Below are 12,901 nucleotides of genomic sequence, written 5' to 3' on the forward strand. Positions count from 1 at the left end.
CCTCCTGGACCGGGGCACGAACCTGCGTCCCCAGCATCGGCAGGCGGACTCTCAACCACTGCGCCACCAGGGAAGCCCACTACCCTTGTTTTTCAAATGAAGCAACCAAAGTTTGAAGGATTTAAGTAACTTCTGCAGAGCCACACGGTTTATAAATGGCAGAACCAGGCCCTGAGCAACACCCCAGATAAGTTCCCAGAAGTTACGGCTGTCGTTCAGGGTAAGCGGTAGGTCTGTGTAGCTGTGGGCTTCTTCTCTAAGAGTGCAAACGCCTACGCGTCCCCACTCTCCTGGCTAGTGACTGACTGGCCTGCAGGGCGTCACAAGCAAGGGAGGGAGAGAGAGAGAAAGACGGGGTGCGGCAGGACGGTCATGGGGCACCTCCCGGGGTCTGGGCGTTTGCACCCTCGTGATGCAGACCCCGAGCTCTCGTCTGCGTTACAGGGGCCCTGGGAGCCCCCGGAGGGGTTTCGCTCTGGGCTGCACGTGCTCCCCAGGCCAGCTCAGCTCCCTGGAGGCACTTACAGTGGAGACCTCCAGCCCCCTGTGATTTGTGGGGCAGTTTGGTTTTCTTAATTAATTTTTTTGTTGGAGTAGAGTTGATTTACAATGTTGTGTTAGTTTCTGCTGTACGGTAAAGTGATTGGGATATACATACACATGTATCCACTCTTGTTTTAGTGGGGCATTTTTTCTTAAATTAATTAATTAACTTTGGGGGCTGTGTTGGGTCTTCGTTGCTGCGCGGGGTTTTTCTAGTTGCGGCGATCGGGGGCTACTCTCCTTTGCGGTGCGCGGGCTTCTCATTGCGGTGGCTTCTCTTGTTGCAGAGCACAGGGCTCTAGGTGCACGGGCTTCAGTAGTTGTGGCTCGCGGGCTTCAGTAGTTGTGGCTCGCGGGCTCTAGAGCTCAGGCTCAGTAGTTGTGGCTCACGGGCTTAGTTGCCCTGTGGCATCTTCCCGGACTAGGGCTCGAACCCGTGTCCCCTGGATTGGCAGGCGGATTCTTAACCACTGCGCCACCAGGGAAGTCCCTGTGGGGCAGTTTAAAATCATTGATTTTCACTGGCACTAAGTCATTTCTCTTGGCTAATTGAAAAGGAACCAAGGATCCTGACAGTGGAGCCGTTTACATGGATCAGATCAGTAAAAAACGCCACCCAGCTGACACACGTGAGCCTTCAGCTGCAGCTCGGGGCCTCCCCGGAGCTTGGGTGGGCTTCTCTCTCAGAGGCCAGAGAGACAGCCCCCCGAATGGGGACCAGGAAGGCAACTGGACCCTGGGCAGGAAGAGTGGAGGTTAGACCCTGGGAAGGACTTCCAGCCCAGAGAGATTCTGAGGGGGTGGGCGAGCCCCTCTTCTGTCGGGTTTTCTGGGGTCTCCCTTCTTCCCGCCTGTCGGCCTGGACCCAGCCTGGACTCAGCCAGGACCCCAAGGGCTGGAGAACCCTCTCTGGGAAGCAGATCCAGGCAGCTGCTCGGTCCTGGGAAGCTGACCCGGGGACAGGGCTGGGTGGGTCTCCGCACGAGCCTGACCACTCACTGTAAATGCCAGGAAACTGACCTATTTCACGTCGCCCGAGATGATCACAGCCGGTCCCATTTTTTCCTCTGTGAGAACTTGTTGCCATCTGGCCAGAAAGAAGAGCTGTCTGCAGTTTCTAGGCTAAAGGAATCCCCGAGGGTGTGGGCAGAGCCCCAGCTCTGGGGGTGGAGATGGGGAGGGGATTGCTGAGTCCCACCGCTCGGGGACAGTCGGGCCCCGACTCTGAGCCAGGAGCCAGCCAGGCGGGCGCTGCTGTACTGAGCCGCCCCCCACCTTCTGCCAAGTCCCAGCCAGCAGACCCTTCTCCTCGCTCCCTGCCAGCGCGGTGCCCAGTCTGCCCATGCCCCCTGGAAGTGACGACACCGCTGGCTGTCCATCCTGTCCTCTCCACGCTGACCGGGGTGATTGCCTTCTCTGCCAAGGGCCAGACTCGGCTGAATGGCACCCCGCCCCAGTTTGCTGGAGTCCAAAGCCGGGTCTAGAGGCCAAGAGGAGGGGCGGGTGGGGGGGGGCCTGAGATCCTTCTACTGCGGCCCCAGTGCCCACCCACAGCTCAGGTCTTCCGTCATCTCGGGCAGAGGCTAGAGGCTGAACAAGAGAGAATGTTTAGTAAACTGTGTTGCAGGCCTGTCCTCAGCCCTGGGAGCCCCCCATGACGCCTGGTCTTGGGTCCCTTGTGGAGCCAGAGCGTGGGTGTGGGTGGGGGTAGGAGGGCTGGGAGGCGCCCAGGCCCTGCGTTTCCTCCTCTCCGCACAGGGATGCTCCCCTGGCTCCCTCCTCGTCCGTAGCCCGCGTGTGAGCTGGACACGGTCTGGGGCCCACACACGTGGGATGAAAGTTGTGTGCACACAGTCGGGGGTCGGGCCCACTTTTCCAGGGAGAGCCTGTGAGCACTGGAGATGGACCAGGACGGGAGGACACGGAGGGTGTCCCCACCTCCCGGCCGGATGGGAAATGGGCCGAAGGGGAGCCATGCAAGGGACACGGAGAGAGGGCAGAAAGCCGGAGGCAGGGCGTGTGTGCATCTAAGCGTGTAGGCGCGTGTGGGGTGTGTGTGTGAGCGAGCATGTGTGCATTCAGCTGCGTGTGTCCCTGCACCGACATGGTGGGTGCAAGTGAGCAGGGTCACTGTACCTGTGGGGTTTGTCCGAGGGCTGTGGCAGCTCAGTTGCCTGTTTGTCCCCTGGGGTGGTTCTGCCTCTGGGGACCAGACTGGGCCTCTGACCGGAAAGTGAGGCCCGAGCTGGGTTTGGCCGTGGGAGGTCAGGGCTCCAGGGTGGAAGAACCGACGTGTCAGTTGGGGTAGGAAACCTGCCCGTGGTCCAGCGCTGCAGCCCAGGGATCTGTCTGTGCTTCCGGCCCCCAACGGTCATTCCGCCCACCTTCCCGCCTGTGGAAATGTCGCCCCTGGGCCGTCCCTCCTCATCCTGCAGGAGGACCTCAGCTTCGAGGGGCCTCGGAGAAAGGACACCTCCCAAGGTTTACTTTGAACGTGTCTGGCTTTGTTAGCCCTCCTACCCCCATCCCGTATAAACTGGCTGTCCCACAGATACTCAATAAGGGTGTAGAAATTTAGTTTAGAGGGAAACGTTTATGTTATTGGGACTGGAATGGGTGACGGAGGTTCCGGTGGGAAATCTGGGTAGAACAGGGATAAACCCTGTGCTGATGACCTGTTTGACTTTAACTAGCATTTCTTCGGTGATTTTTCTGGCCAGGCACTGTCTTAAGTGATTTTCTTGTAATTACTCACTTGATTTGTATAAGATGGGGATGACGATGAAGAACCCAGCTGTACAGATGAGGGAGCACGACAAGTAACTCACTTAGGACCACAAGCCGGACCTGCACGGGGGGTGGGGTGAGGGGGTGGGGACTCTGCCTCCAGGACCTTCCGCGGTGCAGAGCTGGCCTCAGCGAGCCCTTTTCCACACGCCAGTCCGCTGCCTTCCCCCTTCTTCCTGAGAGGCAGCTTTTCCTCCCTCTCCACGCACCGGGGAACAGAAATGATTTGCCCCAATTCACGCAGTCCCGGTGGGACTCATGGGACCAGTACCCGGGAGTCCCACCTCCCAGGCTTTTCCTTTTTTAAATATCTTTTTCTGTGTATTTATTTTTGTCTTTTTCTCTGTCTCTCGGCACATCCCACCTCTGAGTGCTGTGGTTAAATGTTCTGACCCTTTTGAAAGGGGCACCCCGGCTGCGTTCACAGCGCGCAGACGCGGCCCCTTCATGCCCCCGCGGGAGGAGCTGTCCGGTCAGCACCAGGGCCTCTAGATGTTGCCCAGCGACCGCAGACCTGGGGGGACCGCCCTCCTCGCCTCCCTCCCGCCCCCGCTTTCACCTCCTTCTGAGCTTGAGCGAAGCATGCATAGGCCAGAGGGGGTCCTGGTTCTGGGGTCTTTGGAGCCTTGAGCCAGTAGCTCTGTTTGTCCCCTTGGGGCGGGGGGCCAGAATGGTTCCAGCTGAAAGATGGGCGGCTGGGGGCGGGAGGGAGTCGGCGGGGAGGCCTGGGGGCGGGCGGGCAGCAGAGACGGGGCAGGCAGAGCCCTGACCAGAGCTCGATGGTCTCGGCCCGACGTGATGCCGCCATTTACTGGCTGTGTGACTACCAGCGCCTTCTGTACGTCTCTGTGCTTTGGTGTCCCTGCCTGTGGAGTGGGGCAACTGCGAGCTGATACACACGAAGCCCTTGGCGGTGGGGGGAGGGGAACGTGCCTGCTGGGGGTGGGGTGCTGGGACCGGGCCGCCCCACCCACGAAGGCCCCAGCCTCTCAACTCCCCTGGTACCCATGACACTGTCCCGCTCGGCACGTGAATTTGTCTCCTTCCCTTCCGGGAGGAGGACAGCTGTTCTTAACACCATTTCTGCCATCTCTTGAGCACCTCCTGGGTCCGTCACCTTTACTCTCTCATTTAATCTTGACAACATTCTAAGACTGCTTCTTGCAGGTGAGGTCTTTGGGCTCAGAAAAATTACGTAACTTCTCTACAACCACATAGCAAGACGAGGCAGAGCTAGGATTGGAACTCAGCTCTTCCTGACTCTAGAGCTGGACTCCCTCCTCGCCCGTGTTCCTGTCCCTTCTGCCGGTGGATGGACACTGGGTGCCGTCCCATCCACGTGGACGGCGTGTTTCCTATTGATGCCGCGGGCTTCTGAGCCGGGCCTGGCAGGGGCTCTGATCCTCCTTTGCTCTGCTGGGGGCTCTGGGAGACCAGGCGGCCCCGTCTCCATCGCTGGGCGCCTGTGATTGTAGCCCTTACTAGTTGTCAGGCACTGTTCTAAGCTCTTTACGCTTATAACTAACTTAGTCTCCAAAGCAACCCTGAGAGGCAGGTCTAGTCTCAGCCTCATGTCACAGATGAGGAAGCAGAGGTTATGGAAGTTGCCTGAGGTGGCACCATCATTAAACAAGCTTTGCACCCAGCACTTTACCTACCACCCACCAGAGTCACTTTGAAGAGCAGGGGCTGCAGGGGCGCCGGCAGCCCGTGGGCTTTGGGATCAGCCATCACACCCTCTGCTCCCCAGACCCGAAACCACTCCCGACCGACCCCAGCCCCGCTGCTGCCTCTTCCCGAAGCCTCCCAGGTCCCGCCTCATCTGCAGACTGTGACACGTGCTCCCCACGGCGCTTGGTTTCGCGTCCGTCCACACGACGCCCGTGCCGTGATGAGGGTGGCCGTGTTTCCTCCCCAGCAGACTTAACTCCTTGAGAGCAGAACCCGGAGCTCAGCCCTCGGGGGTCCCGGGCACCACGGTCAGCGAAAACAGGGGTCCTGCTGTGGGTCCTTGTGTGGCTGCAATGAGCTTTGTGATGAGGACCCCAGAACGAGAGCGCTAAGGGACCCCCGAGGCTTCAGTCCGCTCACCGAGGTGGCGTGAAACTTCAGATCAGGGCACTTGGAGGGTGGAAGAGCAGAAAGGGCGTGTTTAGGGGCAGGGGACCTGGTAGGAACCCCGACACCACACACACACACGCACACGCGCACGCACACGGCAAGAAGCGGGCTCCTTGCTTCCACGGCCATCCCCACCAGCCTCCTGCCCTTGAGGCTCCCCAGACATGTGGGAGGCATCCCAAGGGATGAGCAGCGGTCACGCCAAGCACCGTGGCTTGAACAGAGCCCTGCCCCAAAGAGGCCGACCGTCCTGCTTCTCCGGGACGTCTCTGTCTGGCGCTGAGAACCTGGACAGGGGCCAGTACAGCGCACCTCTTCGCCCCCGTACCTTATCCAGCCTGCTCTGGACAGGAAGCAGGGCAGCAGGGAGGCAGAGGGGGGGGTCCCATCATTTTCCGGAGGAGAGCCTGAGCCCGGGGTGGGCACGGGAGTCCCCCAGATCATTTGGTCCATTTAGAACACAGCTCGGGTGCCATGGAGGCACCTTTGTCCTCGGGGTTCAGGAACCCACCCTCAAGAACATCTCTCCCCTTTCTTCCCCAGCAACCCCCCCGCCCTCTGCTGGAGACCTGTAACCCCGGGGTCTTCCTCCTCGATCCCCGCCCTTGCCCAGCTGTGACCTGCCACTGGACCAGTATGAATCCTCTTCCCGTCTGGCTTTGGAAGAAATGGTGATGGAGTAAAAACAGCAACGGCATCTACTCCTTTAGCAAGTAAGGAAGAGGCAGCCTGCGCGGCCTCAGGGCCCAGAGGCAGGGGCCCCTGGGTGCGGGGAGCGGAGGGTCTGATCGAGGGGAGCTGGGGGTGCGCCGAGGACCGTGCAGGTGAGTGGGGCTCGTGGGCAGCACCACCCGGACGGGACGGGGCTCCCAGGAGAGACGCGGCAGAGTCAGGATGCGGTTCCGGGTCCCCTCGCAGATACAGCTCCCAGAAGGGGTGGTCTGGGGCACCACGTGGCTTCGTGCCCCCACTGGGGCTGAGGGGAGAAGCAGCAGCGGGTCACGTGGCGCTGTGCCCACCTGTGCGGGACTGAACCTGGGGATGCCGAAATGCAGAGCTGTGGTCTGGGGCCCTGCTCATAGGTGGTCAGCTGGTTGGCCCTGCTGGTCAGCGTGTGGCTCAGCCCTGTGTCCGAGGCCAAAGTCAGCAGCTCAGGTCCACGTGAGCCTGTGAGCAGGTCCGCACTCGGGCCTCTGGTCCTACGAGGCATCGCCAGAGATGCGTGGAGCTGATCGCTGGGGCGGTGGCTAGGAGGGGTGACAGAGCAAACCTGCTCTCACCTCCACAGGGGAGGGTCTACTGCAGGTCCTGAGGCCAGGCTGAGGCACGGTGTCCTCTTCCTGACTTAAAGACTCCCTCTTTCCCCACCCGACTGTGGTTTCAGGTTTTATCCCACCCTCATTTTGCAGACTGGGCGTGGAGAGGCTAACACATTGACTGGAATTCTCGCAGCTGCAGGCAGCACCTGCCTGACGTCCTCTGGGTGCCTTTACGAAAGCACTTCCCAGGCCCTCCTGTAGGGCTGTCCTGGGCCTGCTGGGGCTGGGGACACGGCAGGCCCTGCAGGAGAGAGTGTGGGCAGGTGGGGGCCACTCAGAGTGACCTTCCAGGCTGTGGCTGGTGGGTGGTCAGGGGGTACACGAGGCAGAAGTGGGGTCAGGCGAGCCGTGGACATGACGCCCTGTGGGTCCAGGTGATGGGCAGACACTGGGGGTGGGGCAGCCGGCTGTGGCCCCCTGGTCACACCGGGCTTTGCCTTCCTTCTGTGCCAGAGGAGGTGGGGGGGCTTCACCTCATCCAGTACTGGTACCAAGTCATGGACAGGCAAAGTAGAGGAAAGGGGGAGGGGCCACGGCATTTCTGGGTCTCTTGGAAATTACGCCATCTGTCAGCAGAGCAGACAGACTCCCACGGTCATTTCAAGCTCAGTCCTATAAATCCATCAACGCTTGAGGGTCTCCGTTGGCTTCTTACAGTCTAGCTTGTGGTCCGTGCTGTGGCCGGCAGCTCTCTGCACAGCAGGGAAGGGCACATCCCGGTGGCCTCAGGTGGACCTGCCATGCTCTGGTGGCCTTTCCTCTGTGCCAGTCTCCCCTGTCTCCATCTCCACCCAAGTCACCGCGAGCATCCTCCTGGTATAGACATTTGCTCACATCTGTCATCATTCCCCAAGGATAATTTTCTGGATCTGGGGCCGTTCCCATGGCCGAGTGTCAGGGCCCTGTGGTGCTGTACTCGTACCACGACTGGAAATTATAATTTTCTAAGAGATAGGAAATTTGACAGCAACCAACGATAACATTTAATTTTCATCTCTTCAATTTTAATGAAGCCCTTTGTTTTTGTTATGTTCTGGCCAAATGTATTTATTATCTTATGAACTTCTCGTTCAACCCTTTGACCCCTTCCTCTACAGGGTGTTTGCTTTTAATTGATTTGGTAGAGCTCCCTGTATGTAAAGGTATTATTAACTCCTTGTCTCTTATATATGTTGCGAGTATATATTCACGGTATGAACCTTTGGAAAGGGCTTTTCTGTCCATTCAGGGATTTTAATTTTTATGAACTGAAATCTATCAGCGTTTCCCTTTATGATTCCTACCTTTGATGTGATGCTATAAAGACCTTTCCCACAACAAAATTATGAGACCATCCATGCATATGTTCTGCACATTCTTTCATGATTTCATTTTCTACGTGGAGCTCTTTCATCTGGAGTTGATTTTCCGTGTCTTTGTAGCCGGCTTCGGATTCCCTTTGAAATGAAAGCCATTAATAGATCAATTAATTCATTCATTAACGTGGCGGGGAGGGGAAGCTGGTCAAGGATACGTGAGAAAGATGGGGTAATTCGTAGATCGGGGTCCAAGAGAGAAGGGTCAGTTGGCAGGGGGTGCCCAGAGGGATCTGCCTTTATCTCAGGGCGGGACACTCATCTCTGAGACCAGAGGAGGGGGCGGAGGTCAGTTTGCCCAGGTCAGAAGGTGGGTAGGGAAGGGGCTAGGAAGAAAGGCTGTGAGCTGGGTGCCCACATCTCCAGGGACAGAGTGGGTGGGTGGGGACGGTGGGGAGGGACCAGGAGGGGTGGCGTCAGTGACAGAGGCTGGTGTGAGCCAGGTGGCAGGGCCCTGACCAGGGCGGGGGTACAAGTTTAGGATCTGTAACTGTGATGGGCTGCCCCGCCTTTGCGCCCAGTGGGATCTGGGAGATTACAGTCCACTGGAGAGGTGTCCTGGGGGAGAGCCGGGCATCAGGTAAAGGGGCAGGTGGCAGGAGCAGGCTGGGGGCACAGGGAGTCGGTTCACCGTGGGCAGAACATTCTAGACTCAGGTACAATGAGAGATCCAAGAAGGAAGGGGCTGTGGGAGGGGAGTCTGGCCCTGATGGGTGGACAGGAACGGAGTCAAGGTCAGATTACCCCGTTTGTACAGGGCATTACAATCCCCGAGCACTTTCACGTGTGTGTTTGCAAGAGGCAGAGGGGTTCGCCTCGAGCTGGGCCCGAGACCGAGTCAGGATGTGACCTCGGGAGCCCGGTGCCCCTTCCCTAGGGCACCACCTAACTGTCCGCATACTCTCCACAGCACAGTAGCCCTGCCGCCAGCCTTGCTGACCATGGACGGGACGGCCAGTGTGAACTCTGCCGGCCGCCCTCACTACGCCTCCTCCATCCCTGTGCCTCGAGCTGCTTCCCAGACCAGGATTCATACACCGGCCGCCTCTCCCCGGCTGCGGCCGCACCAGGCCGGCCTGGCCCTGAGCCCGCAGCGGGCAGCCTCGCCAAGACTGGGCAAGCCGGGGGGCCCTTCCAGAGGCTCGTCTCCCAAGGCCTCCCGGGGGAGAGGCTCCCCCAAGGCCTCTGGAGCAGCGAGGGAGTCAGCTGAGGGGGCTGAAGGCCTCGCCTGCTCCCCCTGGAGCAGTCCCAGGGCGACCCCCAAAGCAGCCCTCTCCAGCCGGGCTGGGTGCAGAAGCGCTGGGGAGACGCAGGGCACTCAGGGAAAGAAGAGGGTGGCCCAGGAAGGGATTCTGACCCGCCAGACCCGGGGCAGGAGCCCCTCCCGCACCAGTTCTCATGCAGAAGCTCCCGAAGGTCGAAAGCCATCTAACCACCCAGGAAAAGATCAAAGAGATGTACCCTACAAAAGTTCCGGGGGCCCCAGGTCTTCGGAGCTCGATGCCCGGGAAGCTTCGGGGCCTCGCTCCCCGGTCTGCAGCCCCGTGCGGAGCGCACGCCCGCCGCCCGCCCCGGGGGTCATCAGCTTCTCCTCGGTCCATCAGCAGAGTCAGCCTGTCACCGCTACCGTGGCCCCCTTCCGCTACAGGTGAGCTGCGGAGCCCGCGGAGGGAGGGGGGCTGGTGGAGAGAATAGAAGGTGGACGGGGCCTAGAGAGCTGGGGCGGGGTTAGGACCTTAACAGGGGGACCTGGACCCAACTCTGGGGACGCCGCCACAAAGAGGCTCAGCAGGAGGGCGCCCCCAACACGGCCGTGCGTCAGGGTGCCGTGGGTGCTGAAGAGCCAGTTACCTGGGTAGGCGGGTAGGCAGGTCGGTCTTGCCCAACTCACCAGTGGGACAGCTGCCACCACTGAGTTAGACTGAGAGCGTGTGACGGGCTGTGCCTCCAGCCCGTGGTCACTGAAACCCCCACGGCCCCCCTGGCCGCCCCCACTGATGCCCTGCACCTGCCTGTCTGCTGCCCTCTGTCTCCACTTTCCACACTGCCTGTGCGTATCTGTCCCCAGGGCGCTCGGACGTGCTTCTTTCTGACGTGGTCACGTTGGGCCACGTCACCACCGTCTGCAGTGGCCAGGCCACCGTTCATACCAGCATGGTTAACAAGCTAGCCTGTCCTGCTTTCTCCAGACACCACAAGTGGAGAGCACAGAAAAATGCTTCCATCAACTGTGGTTCTTTCATAAAAATATAACTCTTTACTGAAATGGCCACTTGAAGTAAGCGAAATTCTAATTCCTAAGTATGACACGGGTCAGAGACGCTCAAATGCAAAGGAAGTGCCTTCCCGGCTAACCGAACGTCCTGGGTTTTCTCTCTGTGCTGATTCGAGGACAAGCTCTCCCACAGTTTGGGTGGAGACGCTCCCCGGACACTGGGTCTCCCGGGCTGGAGTGGCTGGGGTTGGTGAGGGGAGCTGCACGTTTCCCTCGAAGCTAAGAGTGTGACTTGAACCCTGAAAGGTCTTGGGCTCCCTTTCACCATGTAACAGACAGCTGGGCCCCAACACCTCGTCTGCACGTCCCACCTCCTCCAGCGCACTGCATTCATTCAGTTACGAACTCCACAGTTTAAAAGGACACTGGTGCACGAAAATACATGGAGAGGAAGACGGACGGGTCGGTGAGGGATCCGAAAAGGTGTTACAGGAACGATTAACGGAGCCGAAGCAGTTTGCTTTGGAAGGGGAAGGCTGAGAGAGGGTCTGAGAGCTGTTTTGAAAGACGTGAAGGGTTGTCGTGTTGTAAGCTGACTTAGATTCACTTGATGCGGCTCCAATGCCCTGAATCCACGTCGTGGTGCTTAGAAGGTAGAGAGACTCTTGAAGCTCAGGAGGAAGAACTTTCCAGCAACTGGAGAGGCTCACAAATTACCCACCGGCAGTGAGCTTCCAGGCACTGCAGGGATCCCGGCTGCCCCACGACGGGAGCAGGCCTGCCCCGGGGACCCCTGCCCCTCGGAGCATCCCTTCTGCCTGGCACACCTGACACTTCTTCCCCGTGACCTCCTGGACTCCCATTCATAAGCTGATCAGACACCTTCCTGGGGCTGGTCCTCTCCCATCCCTGACCCGCTTCCCTGCGGACTCTGGGACTTGCTTCTCCTCCCTGAGTTTCTTCCTGTTGAATCCATCTTTGGGGGAAAGTGTCCAGGCGTTCAGCTGTTCAAGGTTTTACATCATCTACCCTGCGAAGCCCCCTGGCAGAGGTAGAATCTGACATCCTCCAGTAAGGTCAGGACTTTCTCCTCTGAATGTCTCAATGTGACCTGAACAGACAGGTTTCCTCCGCTCAGCAAACATCTGTTGCCTCTTTGGGTTGTAAACAGAAAAGTGTTGCACCACGTCAGCAGGGGTCTTCACCATCCTGCCTCCTCGACCTGCCCCTTTTAGGCCCCGGGTGAGGGTTGCAGGAGGGTTGTGGTTTGGGCAGGGGAAGATTGGGGCCAGGGACACCCCAGAGGCAACAGGTGAGAGCCGTGGGCACCTCTGCTGAGGGCTGGGCTGGGCCACCCCGGCAAGCACGTGCCATCGGCCCTGTAGGGTCACAGACACCCTGTTTGCATGGAAACTTACCCCTGCGCCCTGCAAAGCTCCAGCCCACTGCAGCAGCTGGGGTTGTCGGGCTCCAATCCCCATCCCCAGGCCCCTCCTGCCTGACCTGCTTCTCCGGGGAACGAATCCAGCAGGTGTCTTCCCTGTCTCCTCAACCAGTGCCTCTCAAGGGTGTGGGTGCGGCCCTTCCGCACGACCAGGCACAGCCTGCCTTTGGGCAGCCCGGCTCCCGGGACAGAGAAGGTGCAAAACGCCCTCCGGTCTGGGTCTGCTCGGGACCGTCTGCTTCCCTCAGATCTCCGTCCTCACTGCCCTCTGCCCTCTGCCCCCCCCCGGGAGAAGAGCCCCAGCAGGGGTTTCTTTCCCCAAGGGGTTTCCCCTTCCCTCCCGGGTGGCCTCCACTCAGACCCCAGTTAGGAGGGTGCGGTTAACGGGGTCAGGAGTGTCGGCGTCTGGTTGGTTTTCTCCTGTCTGGTTCAACCTCCAAACAACATCTGGCATAGATGGTGCTGTCCTTTCTGGCTGGGAAGGGAGGGGACACGGGGGCCTGGCCGTGCAGGGGAGATGCAGGAAGAGGAGGTAAAAGTGTGCAGCTCCTGAGGTCGGAGCAGCTGAGGCTGCTTCCTCACTGACCCGGGCTGGCGCTCCGGCCCGTGTGCCCCTCACTCACCCTTGCTCACGATGACGGTGCTAGTCAGCACTACAGCAAGGTCTTCCTGTTTGTAGCCGTGCTTCCTGCCTGCCTGCTCGGGGTCAGACGGTGCTTAGCTCTTTATGTGTGTAACGTTATTCGGTGAAATGTTTCTGCATGGCCTAGAATCCCCTTTCTCCCCCCATACACTGCGTTATTTATTTATTTAATTTTCGGCTGCGTTGGGTCTTCGTTGCTTCATGCGGGCTACTCTCCTTTGCGGTGCGCGGGCTTCTCATTGCGGTGGCTTCTCTTTGTTGCGGAGCACAGGCTCTAGGCGCGCGGGCTTCAGTAGTTGTGGCACGCGGGCTCAGTAGCTGTGGCTCACGGGCTCTAGAGCGCAGGCTCAGTAGTTGTGGCTCACAGGCTTAGTTGCTCCGCGGCATGTGGGATCTTCCCGGACCGGGGCTCGAACCCACGTCCCCTGCATCGGCAGGCGGACTCTCAACCACTGCGCCACCAGGGAAGCCCCT

The 12,901-nt window shown here is 59.5% G+C and overlaps 1 protein-coding gene across 5 annotated transcripts in view; it reads left to right on the plus strand.

Annotated features, from left to right (window-relative positions):
- NAV1 (neuron navigator 1) overlaps positions 1 to 12,901 on the plus strand; it is a 207,807-nt gene that overhangs the window by 51,903 nt on the left and 143,003 nt on the right. For 4 of the 5 annotated variants that reach the window (XM_032628923.1, XM_032628937.1, XM_032628945.1 and 1 more), the window contains exons 2-3: positions 5,995 to 6,164; positions 9,036 to 9,773. In XM_032628923.1, coding sequence (XP_032484814.1) covers positions 9,067 to 9,773 — 707 coding nt within the window. In that variant the 5' untranslated portion in view covers positions 5,995 to 6,164; positions 9,036 to 9,066. The remainder of the gene's footprint in view (positions 1 to 5,994; positions 6,165 to 9,035; positions 9,774 to 12,901) is intronic. The other variant, XM_032628931.1, reaches the window with a different exon arrangement.

Source organism: Phocoena sinus, chromosome 1 (genome assembly GCF_008692025.1).
Source record: "Phocoena sinus isolate mPhoSin1 chromosome 1, mPhoSin1.pri, whole genome shotgun sequence".
NCBI lineage: Eukaryota > Metazoa > Chordata > Mammalia > Artiodactyla > Phocoenidae > Phocoena > Phocoena sinus.